This window comes from Sabethes cyaneus, chromosome 1 (genome assembly GCF_943734655.1).
Source record: "Sabethes cyaneus chromosome 1, idSabCyanKW18_F2, whole genome shotgun sequence".
In the NCBI taxonomy this organism is placed as follows: domain Eukaryota; kingdom Metazoa; phylum Arthropoda; class Insecta; order Diptera; family Culicidae; genus Sabethes; species Sabethes cyaneus.
In genome coordinates, this window is record NC_071353.1 from 149860033 (window position 1) to 149878159 (window position 18127).

Sequence of the window (18127 nt, forward strand, 5' to 3'; positions counted from 1 at the left end):
GACATTGCCTGTTTCGTCTGGTGGAACTGGGCATCCTGTCACTTGGTTGATGGCATCACAAAAGGGCCCGGCGCAGAGTTTTATACGCTACCAGAGTTTTATAAGTGACCAGCTGGATAACCTGAAAAAAAAGAAAAAAAAGGACATTAAGATGAATTGAAGTATATTTGAGCAAAAATAGAACAATCTCACCAGTAGTCCTTCGAATGGAATAGAGAGTAATTCTCGCTGAAACGGGGCCACTACTGACACGAGGTCTTTAAATATTAGAACTTTTGCGCTTAATTGGTTGAAAATGGTTAAAAAAGAAGAATTACACTTTAGATACCTCGAAATAGTGGACCCCTCGTGCGCCAAGGGGTCTAACATGTGCAAAAAAGTTGAATTTTGAGCAAATCGGTGATATTTCGTAAATTTGCCATGAACCAACTAACAAATGGCCCGGTTCTGTAAAGAAGAAGAACAGGGCTTTCAAATGAAGTAAAATTTTTTTGGCGGCCATCTTGGATGTGGTCGCCATATTGGATTTTATCAAACAATTGCCGTTTTCACCCTGAGCCCCCCAACCGATTTTCATTTTAAGACCACCATAGGATAGCTGAGGAAAATGCTACAAGAAACATTCATAAAATTAGGTGTGCAATGGCATTAACTGAATAAAACAACCAGTTATTTGTAGCAAGGTTCACAATTCTCATATAATTATTGTGATATTTCCAAAATTTACTATGAAACAAACTACAAACGACACGGTTATGTAAAGAGGAGAGATAGGGCTTATAAACAAAGTGAAAAAAAATTGGCGACCATCTTATTGGACTCTTCCTTATTTGCGTTCCCCATTTCCCATACCCATCTAGTTCAGGTTCAGAATCTGGTCCAAAAACCGTATTGAAATCTGGTTTAAAATTTAATCCAATGTCCGAAATCTTATTCTGAATAATCTGGACCTCGGTCTAATTCAAATGTGGTCCAAAACGTGATAAAAAAGTGTTCCGAAAGCTTGTCCAAATCCATAATCTGGTTCAAAATCATGCCCAAATTTAGAATAAAATCTGGTCCAAAAACTGGTTTACAACCTGGTCTACTGGTCTGTTTCAAATCTGGTCCAAAATCTAGTTCAAAATATGATCAAGAATCTGATCATAGTCAATTTTCTGGTTTAAAATCATGTCCAAACTTGGATCAAAATCTGATCCAGGATCAGAACCAAAATCTGTTCCAAAATCTAGCCTACAAGCTACAAACCACAATTTGGCTCAAAATCGTCCAGATCTGACTCGAAATCTGATCCAAGTTCAGCATTTTGGACCACAAACTGGTCCAAAATCTGGTAAAAAAGTGGACCGAAATCTGGTCCAAAATCTGATTCAAAGTCGTGCCCTATTCTGGATTAAAATCTGGTTCAGGAAGAAAATTCAGTCCAAAATGTGGTTTAAAATTTGATTCAAAATATGGCCTAATATGGTCCAAAATCTGACAAAAAAGATGGTCCGAAATCTGGTTCAAAATTATGCCCAACCCTGGATCAAAATATGGTCCAGCTGGAAAATCGAGTCCAAAACTTCTATAAACTGGGAGCGAGTGTCTGTACGTACGACGCAATCCAGCGGATTATTATCAAAATCTGGGCGCAAGAATACATAAATGCCAGCGGAGCGGTTGGATGGGCTGATTTGCCCTATTTTCATAAGGCGGCCCTATTTTAAGGCGGTGTACGATTCAGTCAAACGAAATGGGCTATGGCACATAGTGCTAGAGTATGCTTTTCCGACGAAACTAGATTATCTAGCTAGTTGATGAGATTATGAAACTAGTTATGAGAGGTAGAGTCGAGCCTGATTGATACGATAAAGAATATCCACTGCTCTAGATTAAAAGTCAAAGGAGAAACCTGCAAGAAAAACGAGGAATCTGTTCACACACATAAGAGATTACGCATTAGTATCTAATTGCAAACGCATTACTTGATAATACAATACAACAACAGATAAATACAACATTCAGTTGCAGTTTCTTTATTTAGAAAATAATCTATTTGCACGTTTCGATATAACTTCCTCTTCTCTCCTGTTCTTCCAGTACCAACCGGAACTGATTCTGATTTCAGCTGGCTACGATGCAGCCTACGGCTGTCCAGAGGTTTGTAGAACTTGACTTGATACTAATTTATGTTTTTTTTTTCTCTCCTTTCCAACCGATTCAGTTCCAACCTGAAATGGTTTTAGTTTCGGCCGGTTATGATTCTGCCCTCGGAGACGAAAAGGTAGAGCAGCTTTGCAGCTTTCTCTCAATCCCTCATGAATCATAATTGGCTTCCCCTTCAAGCATGACATCCCCTCCAATCGGTTCCTGAACAATTAATATTGATTTTTTTCCCATAAAATTCAGGGACAAATGGAGCTCACACCGGCATTCTACCCGCACTTGCTATCCCCACTGCTGTCCCTGGCACAGGGACGCGTAGCCGTCGTTCTGGAAGGTGGCTACTGTCTGTCCTCACTCGCCGAAGGCGGTGCCCTTACACTACGAACACTGCTCGGTGATCCGTGTCCCCTGCTGGTAGAGAAACTACCACCACCATGCGAGAGCATGCAGCAAACCATCCTGAACTGCATCCACTCGCACCGACCCTACTGGAAGAACCTGCGACTTAACGACACCTACGACTTGGAAGAGCTAAACAACATCAACCCGCAGCCAAACTACCACCAGGTCAATCAATACTACGTTGCACCACCCCCACAGCCAGAACCCATTCGATACCTCACTCGAAACTGCTATCCGCTGCAAAGCAGCGAAGAACGCAACCAAATCGAAGAACGTCTGGCAATGCTTCAGATCACCACTCGGTTGAATTTCCCACCCACCCGGGTTTGCTATGTGTACGACGAACAGATGTTGGAACACCGAAATCTACACGAAGACCTTCACCCCGAACAACCGGATCGAATCGCTAAGATCTACTCCCGCCACGAAGAGTACCGGCTACTGGCGCGGATGAAGCTCCTGAAGCCGCGACACGCCACCACCGACGAGTTGTGTTTGGTGCACTCGCGACAGAATGTGAATGTTGTCCGCCGGACGGTCGAACGGGAGGAGATGAAACAGGTGGCGGACCGGTTCAATTCCGTGTACTTTCATCCGAAGACGTTCGAGTGCGCAACGCTGGCTGCCGGTTCGGTGCTGCGGGTGGTCGACGAGGTGCTGAACGGGGAGAGCCGCAGCGGGGTGTGCATTGTGCGACCGCCGGGACATCATGCCGAGTCGGATATGCCGCATGGGTTTTGTATTTTTAATAATGTGGCGATTGCGGCACAGTATGCCCTCCGGGATCACGGGTTGAAGCGGGTGCTCGTGGTGGATTGGGACGTGCATCACGGTAATGGGACGCAGCATATTTTTGAGGACGATCCGCGGGTGCTGTACGTGTCGGTGCATCGGTACGATAATGGGACGTTCTTCCCGAAGAGTAAGGATGCGAACTTTGATGTTGTTGGGAGTGGGGCTGGCGAGGGTGAGTTTGATTTGGGTGATTTTAGTCGAGAAGGGGAAGTTAAAACGTTATTTTTTACAGGCTTTAATGTTAACGTACCGTGGAATAGGAAGGGCATGGGTGACCAGGAATACGCAGCGGTATTCCAGCAAATTATTATGCCCATTGCGTACGAATTTGATCCGGAGTTGGTGCTAGTTTCGGCCGGTTTTGATGCTGCTATTGGTGATCCACTCGGAGGTTGTAAAGTAACTCCCGAAGCTTATGGGTATTTTACACACTGGCTCTCATCGTTGGCCAACGGTCGAGTGGTGGTTTGCTTGGAAGGAGGCTACAATGTTAACTCGATTTCCTATGCCATGAGCATGTGTACGAAATCGTTACTCGGGGATCCACTGCCACTGTTGCAGTTGAGTTCTCGCTACAGTGGACCAAACTCTGCATGCGTCGATACCATTCGAAACGTACTCTCGGTACAGGAGAAGTTTTGGAAATGTCTACGATTCAACAAAAAGCTGCCCAGCTTCCGCAGTTCCAGTGCGGAACCAGACCTGAGCGGGGCGTTCAATAAACTGCACATCACTCCTTCGTCCGGGTCGTCAACCGCCGGTTCTTCGTCCGCTGGTTCGTCACCTTCCAAGGGAGCTCCTTTTGAAGGAGACGATCAGCCAGGACCATCGCGGAGGAGAAGTACAAAGGAATCGGACGTGGCAGCTGGGCCTAGCGGCTCAATGGAAGGTGACGCAATTGCTGGCGGGTCCAGTGATGGAGCTAAAAAGGAAACCCTTCGCGATTTTTTGGCTGCCAATCTAGAGGTAAAAAAACTTGACAAACTTCATCCACTGACGATTAAATACATGACAAAGCTGCCGGAGCTGCAGTGTTGAGGCAGCTAACGAAGACTGACTGCTACATTTTTTGTTATCTTAAATATGCGAACCTTTTTGTGGGATGCTTAATTATTAAAGCAATGAGTTTGCCTTTTATTTTATGATTTTAATTTGACTCCGGACGATTTATTAAACATAGATACAGACTTTTTTGTAACAGACAAAATAAACAGCGCTGTAACATTTCTGGTAGAATTATCGAAGCAACCCATGACATTTATCTAGCTTATTCTCCTCTATTTTGACAACTAAACGAAACGCACGCATATTCTTTAACTCTGTCGATTAGGTGTTAGCCGCAGGAAGTTTCACGGAGAAAAATGTTGAATTTACAATCAGCTAGTAGTTTGAATGTTTGTATGTATGAACGTATGTTTGAATCTCGACCGGGCGGTGCTGCTAGATAGAGTCAGTAGGATCGTTGCACTAGCGCCGTAATCGTTCTATACTCTAAGAGCCGACTGCGAAGTCTGTCGATAAAGAAGGATCACGTCTTAGAAAGACCTTTACGCCCAAGGCTTCTTTGCTCGGGAAAACTAGAGAACGGGGAAATTCGCCGCCTACCCCGCGTTCTAACGGAACTATTGTTGCGGTGGACAGGACGCGAGAATTGCACGAGGAAGTATTATTGTGCTGATTGATCCGGTAAATTATATTCATGTTGATGAGGTTTAAACGACCGGCGGTGGAAATGTGGAAGAAGCTGACTAGCACCTTTCAGGGCACGAGACTAACGCGCCCCGGTGGACTCTATTACACAAGCTAGTAATGATGAATTTGACCAGCTGCGGTTCGATGGAGGAATACCTATGTCAATAAAATGCTTTCAACAACACCTCAGATTATAAGAATCGAATTACCGCTGGACATTATGAATGGAAGCTTGAAACAGGGAACTATACAAGTCCCTTAGTGTTCTGGGAAGTACATTCGTATAGAAATGGATACAACATTTACCAGAGCTACGGCAATACTCACGAGCTGGATAGAGTATGGAAAGCTTTTATTGTGATGGACGATATGCAAAAGCGCGTGATTGGGTAGTGGTTAATCGACAGCCCTATGTGAAGAATTAGAGGCTGTTTCTTCAATATTAGCATAGTAAACGTGCATAGCCCATGCCTAGCAAGTGACGGGAATGATTAGGAGGCTTTTTTAAGCGTAGCTTGAGCGTTACTACGACAACTGCCCGAGACATGCCAAAATTAACGCTCAGGGGAGGAGGAATTCAGACCGGTTATTGGAAAGTTCAACGCACACGAACGCTTACGAATGAAAACGGCCATCAACTCAATGACTTCGCCGCCTCCAAAACTATAGCCAAACAAAGTACTTTGATCCGGCACAGCCTCCCACATCGGTACACCTGGAGATCACCACAACAGACGGACTCGTAAATCGCAAATTTGATTGATGGAAGCCATTTGTCGGATATCGTGGACGTTAGAACCTCTCGTGGTGCAAACATCGTTCCTGACCACGATCTTTTGAAGGTTAAAGCGCGCCAAACACTTTCGGTTGTTATTAACCGGCACCATCGCCCGCCGCGGTACAATCTGGAACGGCTAAAGTTACCTGAAGTTGCTACTGAATACACGCAAAGCCTTGAGGCAGTGCTAAACAAGGACTTTCGCACTCACAGAACTCTCGAGGACGGCTGGCATAGCGTCAAAGCAGTCATCAACAGCGCAGAAAGTGAGCAGAATGACCACAAGCGCGAAAAAGGCTGGGGTAGTTCAGTGTGCTGGAGGAGGTTTCGATACGTGGAAATTTTGAGTCGAAACGCGTAAGCTGCAACACGGAGTTTTGGAGGCAGTGAAACAGTCGGCTGAAGACGCAACTGAAGCAATGAAAGCGGCGTTCAAGGACAAAAACGATAAGGCAAAAGCTCTTTTGGTGGCCTTTATTGCAGATAGTCATTTGGAGTATGTTCGGGACAAGGAAACGGCAAAGGAAATGTGGAAATCTTTGGCCAATACGTTTGCAAAGAAAGGATTTGCTGCACAAACGTACATTCGTAAGTCTCTTTCGCTGTTGAAAATGGAGGAAGGAACACCGTTAAAAGACCATTTCCGTAAATTTGATGAGCTGATAAGGCAGCTCAAAGATGCCGGAGCTATCGTGACCGAACTGGATCAGGTGAGCCAACTTTTCATAACTTTGCCGGCCTCCTTCGATGTTACAACAACGGCGATAGAAAATCTCCCTGACGACAAGTTGTGCTTGGATACCGTGAAAGCACGCCTGTTGGCACAGGAACTGAAACGCAACGCGCTAGAAGGTGGTTCAAGCACTAGCAACGGATCTGACGGTGCAGTGTTGGCAGCAAAGCATGGAAAGAATTTGTTAGAAGTAATTTCACGGGAAAATGCTATAACTGTGGACTTTTCGGGCATAAACGTTTATTCTGTCCGAAGGCAAAGAAACAAACGGTACGGGCAAATGCAGCGGATATTCCGGTTGATCGTGAAATAGCCTTGGTTAGTTCAAAGGAATCAGAGGTGCTATTTGGTAACAAACTGGAATGGATTTTGGATTTTGGAGCTAGCAGGCATATGGTGAAGGAAGAAAAATATTTGTCTTCTGTCAAAATGTTGCCGGTCCCGGTGACTATCGAAAGTGCCAAGGATGATGAAAGTATGCAAGGCATTAAGGAAGGAACCGTTACTGAGAAAGTGAAAACGCAAACCGGAAAAGTGACAATGAAAATAAGCCACGTAATGCATGTTCCTCATCTGAAGTATAATCCTCTGTCTCTGGCTGCTCTTTTGAAAGTAGGAGTGAAAATACAATTTTTGCCAGATCGTGCACTCCTTACCAAAGATGGAGAGCTCACCGGCGAAGCGATTTTAAGAAGAAACTTGTTCTATTTGTCGATGGATATGGATACTGGCGTTGTATTAGCTGCAAAAATTGATTGCGATAAGCTGGAACTATGGCACCGTCGATACGGACACCTGAGTTATCGAAATTTAAAAAAGCTGCAAAGTTCAAAAATGGTAAAAGGAATGGATGAACTACGAGGTGATGGTGGTTTTTGTGATACCTGCGCGGAAGGAAAGCTGGTACGCTTGCCCTTCTGTGGAACAAGACCCGATACTACAAGACCGTTGAAGAGAGAGTGCATACAGATGTTTGTGGAAAAATCACGCCTGCAACACACGATGGGTTTCAGTATTTTGTTTCGTTTGTGGACGATTACACTCATTTTGCTGTCGTGTACCTTATGAAGTCGAAAGATCAAGTGTTTGATTACTTCAAGGTGTATGAGGCAATGGTGACGGCGAAGTCTGGAGTGAACATTGCTAATCTTCATTGCGACTTGAGACGAGAGTATTTTAGTAAGCAACAAGCAGCAAGGAATACAGGTGGAATCCACAGTTGGTTACACTCCTCAACACAACGGAGTAGCTGATCAAATCGGTTGTGCCAAAATATTTATGGGGTGAAGCTGTACTGAACGCAGTCTATGTAATAAACCGAAGACCGACGGAGGCTCTTTCAAACAAAACTCCAGCAGAAATGTGGCATGGTGAAAAACCTGTGGTAGACAAGCTACGTGTGTTTGGTTGCGTAGCTTATTCCTGGATTCCAAAACAAAAACGAAGTAAATTGGACGCAACTGGACAACGATGTGTAATGCTTGGTTATGCTCCATGCGGATACCGTTTGTGGTCACCTGGTAGTAGAAAATTAATCGTCGTCCGTGATGTGCGGTTCAATGAAGCAGAATTCCCGTTTAAGAAGATAGTCGATAAGCAGTTCTCTGCCGAAACAGTGATTCCTTTACTGATTCCACAAATGCAAAGGCAATGACAGGATGAAGTGACAGCAGAGGAAGACGAATTTGTCGATGCTCCTGATGCTGAAGAGTTAAAGCAAGCGGAGCAAGAGGGGGAAAGTGAAGAATCAGAAGCAGATACGTCGGCACTCCCACCACAACAGGTAGGTAGTAACTCTCCAGGCGAGTCTACACCAAGGCACAGTGGTCGGGAGTGCAGGAGACCAGGTTGATTTAAAGAATTCTTAACGTCATACGGAGCAAATTCTGCTGTTGAATTTTCTCAGGTACCAAACAGTTACGATGATAACAACAAACATGCAGACCGTGCGCAGTGGCTACAGGCAGTCGAAGAAGAACTATTGGGCCAATAGTATTGGCGTTGAATAAAAATCACACGTGGGTGCTAGTGAAGAAGCCTGCGTCTGTTGTTCCAGTCCATAGTAAATGGGTTTTCACGTTGAAGACGGATGCTGATGGTAATCCTGTGCGTTTTAAAGCTCGTTTGGTAGCCAAGGGCTTTATGCAGAGGAAACACGTTGATTATGAAGAGACATTCGCGCCGGTTGCAAGATTAAACACAATTCGAACTGTATTGGCTATAACAAATAATCGCTGTTACGAAACACATCAAATGGACGTTCGCACGGCGCTTCTGAACGGTGTGCTGGAAGAGCAAGTATACATGGCGGTACCGGATGGTGTAAAGGCTGAAGAAAATGAGGTTTGCTTGTTGAAACGTTCTCTGTATAGTTTGAAACAGTCCCCACGTTGCTGGAACAGTCGTTTTAATGAAGTAGAGATCCATGGTTTTACTCGTTCACGATACGATTATTGTTTATACACCAGACAGCAAGATAGCGATACTGCATACATTGTTGTATATGTAGATGATCTTTTGATTGCAGCCAAAAGTGTCAGAAATATTGCGGAAATTAAAAGCATATTCACGAATAGTTTTGATATGGCTGATATGGGCGACCTTCATCATTTTCTCGGTATTAAGGTAGAGCGCGACCGAGCGAATGGTGTTATGAAGCTTTTTCAGTTGGGACTTATTGAAAAGATTTTGAAGAGGTTCGGCATGAGTGACTGTAAGTCGTGCAATACACTCGCTGAAGTGAGATTGCAGTTACAACGATACGAAGGACAATGAGAGCAACCATATCGCGAACTCATAGGAAGCCTGATGTATCTTATGCTGGGAACAAGGCCGGATTTATGTTATATTGTTGGCTATTTATCTAGATTCCAGGATGCAGCAGGACCGGAGCACTGGAAGCACGCAAAACGAGTGTTACGATACCTTCAAGGTACTAAACGTTTTAAACTAGTATACAAAAGCAATGCCCATTCACCACCTGTAGTTGGTTTCGTCGATGCGGATTTTGCTTGTAATGAAAATGATCGAAAATGTGTCTCAGGATATCTACTGAAGATTCTAAACTCTACCGTAGCTTGGTCTTCAAAGAAGCAAAACGCTGTAGCAATGTCGTCAACTGAAGCAGAATATATTGCTATGAGCAGCTGTGTAAGCGAAGCATTATGTCGCCTGTCGCCCCGCCTCTTCTATCTCATAGGTTTCTCGGCTCTCTCTCTATGACGGACTTGATGGCATCGACAGTGGACTTCTGCTTGCGGAATCTAAACTGCGTCCTTGAGGGATCTCCTGGTAGTTTCCCCGGCTTGGCTAGCAGTACCAATCTTTGGATTTTCCATTTTTCTGAAAGTCAGGATATGTTAAGATCGCCGCTTTCAGTGCCTCGTTAGTGTCGTCAGGACCGGACACTTTCTTCGTTTTTTGATCCTTGGTAGCCGTATTAAGCTCCTCATTCGTGACAGGAGCGAGGGTATTTTTCGCTTAACCGTACGTAGTCGGAGGTCACATCACTAGATCGTGTTGCGGAGATAACCATTCCACAATAACTGTCAGCTTGTGTGGGCAGATTTTCTGTGGAGTTGTTGCACCCGCCATCTCTCACCTATACCCTCACCTGGTAAGCACTACAGGTGCTTAAATTCGCATCACGGCATAGCTCCTGAAAACAGAATTTCTTGTTACGCCTAACCTCTTTGTGCTTCGACCCAACCCCATGTGCTTCGACATCCGCATTGGTTCGAGCTCTCTACATACCGCCTTCTCGCTCTGTGGCATCTGGAGCGCAGGAGACCGACCGTTCCACCAGTATACCGTTCGTTGGATGCCCGGTCCTACGCACGGTTGTGTCACATGCTCGCGTTAGGGGTGGGCGCAATGCGTGTACTCATCGGACACCCTCTAGCCCACGTTGACTAGCGATGTTGGGCTGCAGAAGGCGATATCGATGATCGATTGCTGTGTACCCCCTGCAAAAGGTACTGAAGGAACCCACGTTTGCCAGATTTACATCTAGCTTGGACAAAGCTTCTAGTAAGATATGCCTAGAGGTTAGCAGAGACTGCTCGGTGGTTTGGTATACCCTTTCGCGAAATGGCCTTCCTCTCCACATCGCCTACCCATCTTAGACCGACCAGGAGCTTTGCATTTCTTCGCGCCCGATGACTGAGACCAGTGCACTTGAAACAACGCTCCAGGCGCTGCTTGGTCATGAGTGCACACACGGACCATGCGACCGCATCTTGCCAGCCCTCTGCATTCTGCTGACTGGTGGCCCAGGCGCATTAATGATTGCGATTTGTATACCACCGTATGCGTTTCGCAACCGAAAACCTGAGGGCTACACCTCGATTTTCAGCGGATTCCATTTTGCAGATCATCTGCCGTAGTGACCTCATCAAGGTTTTTACACTCGACGAGCGGGCGCTGCGACAAGGCCTTGATCTGCCCAGTCTGGTCCAGGGACTTCTCTACAAGTCTCTTGAACTTCGAGTTCTGGACCGTCGGGTTTTTCTTGAGCTCGAATGGGTATGGCGGGTTTTTACCACATTGTCCCCAAGCTCTTGCAGCGCAGGGGTCCGCCTTCACCTTACGCAGTAGGTCCGTTTACCTGTCAGCTTTACTACTAGTGTGTCATCCTTTCTTTGAGGCTTTCTCGGCTTTACTGCCCCGACCACCTTGCTGGTGGAGGCACCACCAGTTTGGCCGTTTCCTGAGATGTTACCGCTTTTCGTTTGGCGATCGCTCTAGAAGCTCTTGCTTCTTCACCTCGGCAGCTATGACAGTAGCGCCGAGGCTCACCACTAGCTTTTTAATGTCGAGGTGAACATTCGACTGCGAGTTTATGAACGAGTACAACTCGTCCATTTTCTACTTCCTCATGCTTTTGGGTCCCATTTCTAGACCGCTATCTTCCACGGCGCTTCGTAGTATGTAGCCGCCTTTATGATCCGCATGGCCATGCGAGGGCTCCACCGCTATCCTTCATGGGGATAAAGTGCAGAGCCAGATCGGTATTAGTCAGTAATGCATCATCGGAACCTGCAGAGCCTAGAGACCAACCACAGTTTAAGTGGTGCGACCTGTACTTCGGAGAAAATGATAGGCTCCCAAATTTATGCACGCACAAATGTCTGGAAGGTTGGCATCGCTGGTCCTGAGCTCTAATATGACACTACGACGTTTGCAACTGGCTTAGGGCACTTGAGTGTTCTAATGGATGGAGTGTTCTACAGCTGTTATGTACGGTTTTTAGCCTAAAACAGTTATATCTCATTAATTAATGCAGAAAAAGCAAAACAGTCTTGTGCAAAAATATTCCTCTTTTATGTGCAAAATGTTGTCTAGAACATCACATTTAGTTGTCGGTTGAAATAATGTTGATGGTTGATGTTACAAGAAGAAATGTGATTTGAGCGGTCGTTTATAAACAAAGGTCTATTGCAGAAAATGGGTAGAAGGTAGAAGTTTGATATCTTCAGAAAAAATACTTGAAATTGGTTTATCTTTAATATTTTGAAACCAAAAAGATGAAAAAAAATTTACTCAAAAAGTTATTACTTAAATTGTTGTTAAAGTAACATCTAAATATTGGACGACCCCTTCAAAAGATGCATCATTTTTTAATTCAAAAAGTTGCCGAAGACCATATTGAGCTGAAATATGCCGTTCAACTGCAAATATTAGTTCCGAAATTTTAATTTCTGGCCCATAGTGCATGCCTAGGAAAGGTCGCCCTAGGTATGACAGGTCACCGGCTTACTGGTGGACAGGATGAAATGGCGGAACTCCGCGGAGCGTGCTTTCGTGCGAGGAAAATTATGCAAAAAGCTCGTTCGGACGAAGGCAGGGCTGAATGTCGAGTAGCGCGCAGCGCTTAAGAGTGGGATAAAAGCAAGTAAACGAGCCTGCTTTGAAAGGTTATGTGCTAGTGCCAATGCGAACCCGTGGGGTGATGCCTACAGGTTCGTAGTGGTAAAGACCAAGGGCGTGATGGCGCCCGTAGAGCGATCGGCAGAGATGCTGGAGCGAATCATCGAAGGCCTCTTTCCGCGCCACGAGCCAAGGCCCTGACCTCAGGCCGCTGAGTCGTCCCACGGCCGACGTTCCAGTCTCTCAGACCATAGCGTAAGATGGTCGGCCTCTCAGCCGAACCTCCGGGTGTCCCCTCGTCATATAGGCCGATCTGTCTGCTCGATACTGCCGGCAAGGTTTGTTCATTGACTTCAAAGCTGCATATTATACCATCAACCGAAAAGAGCTATGGAAAATTATGGACGAAAACGGCTAAGGAAGGAAGCTTATCAAACTGATTTAATCTACGACAGATGATACGCAGTACTGTGTTCGGATTAGACCAGGTGGAGATCTGGCGGAGGGCACACCGTGTAGGATGATAGCGGCAACATCAACCGAGGCAAAGCGCGGTTGGTCATAGTTCCTTACGATATCTCTTTGCATTAGCGGCAAGATAGAATCTGCAGATAGATCAAATCGATGCTATCACAGCTTTCCTCCAGTGTGATCTTTCAGAAGAAATTTACAGAGAGCAGCCCCCTGCTTAATGAACAAGCGAAATGAAAGCAAAGTATGCCGAATCTAGAATACAAAGCTGGATGCTGTACTGTGAAAATTAGGGTTCGATTATCGCGTAATGAATTGGGAATTCGGATTACGAAAATAGATACAAAAGTTACTCTCGAACAGCAGTCGTACGTAGAGGCAGCGTTGAGCACATTCAATATGGCAAACTGTAAGACCGTTAACAGGCCGATGAACGTGAGTGGAGTTGACCAATAAAATGTATCCATCAACTGCTATGAACTGCTATGAACTGCGTACTATTTTGTTTGTAAGAAGTTGTTAAAATAAACAAGCAAACCCCACGGTCCAAGATGGCTACCTTGTGGAATTCCAGAAAAAGCAGTAAAAGCTGGTCCTGAGGTACTCGTCGATAAGTACATTAACGAGACGATTCGATAGATACGATCTAAGCCACTGGAGAAGCGGCCCTCCAATACTGAGGTTGTCCAGTTTTGCGACCGCGTTTTGGTGATTTGACCAGCAGCGGAAAGTATATATCCGTGCTCGAGAGTATGATGTCTGGGTTTGGTCGACAAAGCAGTCCATTACGCAGGAAGCGATGCACCCAATCGGGCCTTCGCTAGGACCACCATGTCACGCTACCAGGACCAGGTCTAAAATCTGGGTGCAAAATGTAATTAAAAAATGTGGTCCAAAGCATGGTCCAAAATCTGGAACAATATCTAATTAAAAATGTGGCCCAATATGTGCTCCACGCCCAAGATCTGATCCAACATATGGTTTATAATCTGGACAAAAATCTGATAAAAAAGTTTGGTTCAGAATCTAGTCCACAACTAAAATATTGTCTTGGTCCAGAAGGTGATTCAAAATCTGGTTTATTATCTGATCCAGTTCCAGAATCTGGACCCAAATTTGGTTCAAACTCTGGACCAGATTGTGTTCCACATTTTGGACCAGAGTTTGAACCAAATTTGGGTCCAGATTCTGGAACTGGATCAGTTTTAGAGTTTGGTCCAATATTTAATCAAAAATGTGATCCAAAGTCATATCCACAATCTGATCCTAATCGGATAAAAAATGTGGTCCAAAATTCGGTCCAGAATCTGAAGCACATCCAGAATGTGGTCTAGCCCAGGTCTAGAATCTGGGTCTAGTTTAAAATTGGATCCGAAATTTCGTCAAAAATCTGATCAAAAATGTGGTTCAAAATATGGTCCAGAATCCAAACTAAATCTGTTCCAAAATCTAGTTAAAAAACTGGGGCCCAAAAAATCTGATAAAAACTGCGGTTCAGAATCGGGCAACGTAAACAATCTGGTTCAGGTCCAGAATCTAGTCCAAAATTTTAATAAAAAAATGTGGTCTAAGGTCTTATTCAAAATCTGGACCAAAACCTGAAGAAAATGTGGTCCAAAATCTGATGCAGGTCCAGAATGTGGTTCAAAATCTGGTACGAAATCTAATGGAAAAGAAATGGGGTCTAGAATTTGGTCCAAAATCTGATATAGAATGTAGTCCAAAATATGATTTATAATCTAGACCAAAATGTTATAAAAATGTGGTCTTGAATCTAGTCCGGGGCCAAAATCTGGTCCCACATTCAAAATCTGATCAAAAATTTTCCAAAACCTGGTCTGAAATCTGGCCCAGAATCTGATGGAGGTTCAACATCTGGTTCAGGTCTAAAATTTGACCGAAATCTAATAAAAATGCAGTCCAAAATCTGGTCCACAGTCCAGTTCAAAAGTATTCCTAAATTTGTTACAAAATCTGAAACAAAATTTGATTAAAAATGTAATTTGCAATCTGATCCGGGGCCAGAATCTGGTTCAAACCCTGATCCGTAATATGGTTGGTGATTTAAAATTTGATCGAATATTCTAGTCCTGTTCCAAAATCTGGACCCAAAATTAATTCGAAATCTTATCCAAAATCTGATAAAAAAATGTGGTCCAGAATCGAGGCAAGGTCCATAATCTGATGCAAGTGCAGAATCTGGTCCAAAATTTGTTAAAAATGTGGTCCAAAATATTACCCAAAATCTTGCCAAATCTGCTAAAAATGTGGTCCAAAACCTGATCTAAAATCTGATGCAGCTCCAATATTGCTTCAGGTTCTTCAAAATGTGGTTCAGAATCGGGACAAGGTACACAATCTGGTTCCAAATCTGATAAAGTGCGGAAATCTGATAAGAAATGTGGACCAAAATGTCCAGGTCTAGGTATAGAATTTGGTCCAAGTCCAAAATCTGCACTGGTGCCAAATTGAGTCTCGCCAAGGGCACCACATCGGGACGCTACGGCTCCGTTTGTATAGGTACCCCTCGCAAGTTTTGGTAATATAATCGCATGTGATGGTTTTTATCCCTTTTGCTAGTTGCAACAACTCCAAAGCATCCAAAGTTCAGCTCTGAACCTGCAGTACCACAATGAAGAGCTGCTTTAGAGGGTATGTTCGTTGAAGATCTGAAGCCCGATGACGAGAAATGTCACTACAGAAGGCATTGCTGCGGTCAGAAAAACCAGGAAGCGAAATTGAACTCTAAAATCGGGCCTGAGATAACAAGTTGAAAACGCTGCAACAACTGGTTGTAAGATTGACAGAACAGCAAAGCTCGACTATGACGGCGGGTTGAGGGTTTCCCCGAGATACAGATGGTGCCCAGTAGTTTTTTACGTTTACCAATGACGTTTGCCTAACTGTAAGGTTCGACTAGAAAATAAATTACTAAACTGAACAAAAAACGCGCGCATATCGTTTAATTCTGCCCATTACTTTCATTTGTTGCAGGCCTTACAAAACGAGGAAATGTTTGCCGTCGTACCGCTGCGAGATTGCCCCCATTTGAAGGAGCTAAACTCCGCTAATGTTCCAGAACGTAAGTACTCCCTTGTCCCTAATTTTTTCTTTGCGCCCACAGTATTACAAAACAAATTCTAAACTTTACACAAAAACGATAGAAATCAGTACAAAGGCGCCCTGCGCGGATTGCGAGTCGGGCGTGGAGAACTGGGTCTGCCTGCTGTGCTTCCGGGTGTGCTGCGGTCGGTACATCAACGAGCACGCTATGCTGCACAGCCTGGAGGCGGACCACGCACTGGCGCTGAGCTTCAGCGACCTGTCGGTCTGGTGCTACCGCTGCGAGTCCTACGTTGACAATCCGGTGCTCTATCCGTACAAAAATCTCGTCCACCAGGATAAGTTCGATGGTGAACCGTTGGTGTGGTCCTACGGAAGCGATCTGCTGCTGGACGTTAAGCCGGCCGGCAAGGAGAAGGAATGATATTTGGTTCTGTCCAAAGTCATCATACGACTGTTGATACTCTATCTGACCAACTACCTGGTGAATGCCTATTTTAAGGGCTAGGCTTTTTTTGGACCGTGTTTTTTTTAAACTAATTTTTTTTTGTTATATTTATGAACTGTTAAACTATTCGCTAAGACTGCGAGTAACTTCGTCGATTTACAAGTATTATTTTTTTAACTGAACTTGACAAAGCCAATGAGTTTGTCGAAGAAAACTAATCTTTAACAATTTTAACACTATGGTCTCGGTTGTTTCCAAAAAAAAACAATGTAAATACATCAAATTCATCATGTTTAAAATTAAAATAATGATAATATATATAATAATAATCAATGCTAACCAAAGACACTAGTTTAAAAACCCATCCTTTACAAAAACGAATTGTCTGTCGTCAGGTCTGCCAAACAAAAGGTTTCGTTTGCAGCACCGCCGACGCCGACAGTTGTTGTGCTAAACACCGAAATGAATTTATTTTTCTATAGGTACGTAAAATTACTGTTACTTGAACTGTTTTAACCTCATGTTATAGACAACCCGAGCAGAATTTAACACAAATTAAGCGAAATTAAACACCGTTGAATGAGACAGGGTCCTTTGTTGAGTTTAATTTTATTAACAACAAAAGAAGAATTGAAAAAACGAACGGCATTGATAATAATAAAATAACGGTGGAAATGTTAAATCAAACTATACCTACCTACTAGAGATTGCATCTTATATCTACATTAGCTCACAATTTTAAAAATAAAGATGTTTACCCCAAAACTCAGCAGTAGATTAACTAAACCGATTGTCGGTTTCGTTTTTCAGTTGTTAGTGATTCATCACAGGCCGTTTTCCACGAAAAGGAGTGAACAAGTGATGCGGCAATTGGATCGGGACCCGGCCTTTCACTACAACACTCAGTGCGTCCCTCAGGAGGAATAATTCATGTAAAGGCTATTCCGTGATACCCTCTCTCCAGTCACGAATGAGGAGTTCATTGAGGTAACCAGACGTCTAAAGATGCAGAAGGCATCCGGTCCCGACGGGATACCTTACGAGCCACTAAAAGTGACGAACCAAGCATACCCTGATATGTTTAGAGAGACGTTTCAGAACTGCCTTGAGGTAGGCCAATTTCCAGAACCGCTTGCAATGTCACTTCACTGGATAATTTCAAAGATCTGGTGTGAGGAGGAGAAACCACTGGAGCAGTGGCTGGAAGTTGTGGTTTGTCCCATCTTCAAAACGCTGCCCGCAAGGTGCTCTCCCGGATTTTTTTACGTCGTCTATCCCCAATAACAAGAGAATTTTTAGGGCAGGACCAGGCGGGCTTTAGAGGGGTCCGTGGTACTACGGATCAAATTTTTGCTCTCCGACAAATCCTGCTGGCATGTTGGAAGTACAACGTCCCCACACGTCGTGGATTTCAGGGTAGCATACGATACAGTCGAGCGCGAACAGCTATGGTAGGTAATTGGGACGAATAAATGGTAGGAAGCGGCTCCGGAGAAAACAGGTAGCCATGTCCTATGGACATGGATTATTGACTAAAGCTAAACTGCTAAGGTATCTAATACGAAAATCCTTGACCTAGACGATTACGGACAACTACAGCCATTCCCGATCTGGAATTTGCGATGGTTGCCAACAGTGGCATCATAGCCTTTGCGTCGGGATTGCGAAGAACAAAACATACCAAAGAAAAAAGAAGAGAAATCACTCCAAGAAACGTGGTGACCATTCC

The 18127-nt window shown here is 44.3% G+C and overlaps 1 protein-coding gene across 2 annotated transcripts in view; it reads left to right on the forward strand.

Annotated features, from left to right (window-relative positions):
• LOC128732867 (histone deacetylase 6) overlaps positions 1-17152 on the forward strand; it is a 36761-nt gene extending 19609 nt beyond the window's left edge. The window contains exons 5-9 of one of the 2 annotated variants that reach the window (XM_053826286.1): positions 2083-2142; positions 2392-3517; positions 3578-4311; positions 15882-15969; positions 16052-17152. In XM_053826286.1, coding sequence (XP_053682261.1) covers positions 2083-2142; positions 2392-3517; positions 3578-4311; positions 15882-15969; positions 16052-16374 — 2331 coding nt within the window. In that variant the 3' untranslated portion in view covers positions 16375-17152. Of the gene's footprint in view, positions 1-2082; positions 2143-2206; positions 2267-2391; positions 3518-3577; positions 4312-15881; positions 15970-16051 lie in introns of both variants that reach the window. The other variant, XM_053826287.1, reaches the window with a different exon arrangement.
• The last annotated feature ends 975 nt before the right edge of the window (positions 17153-18127 follow it).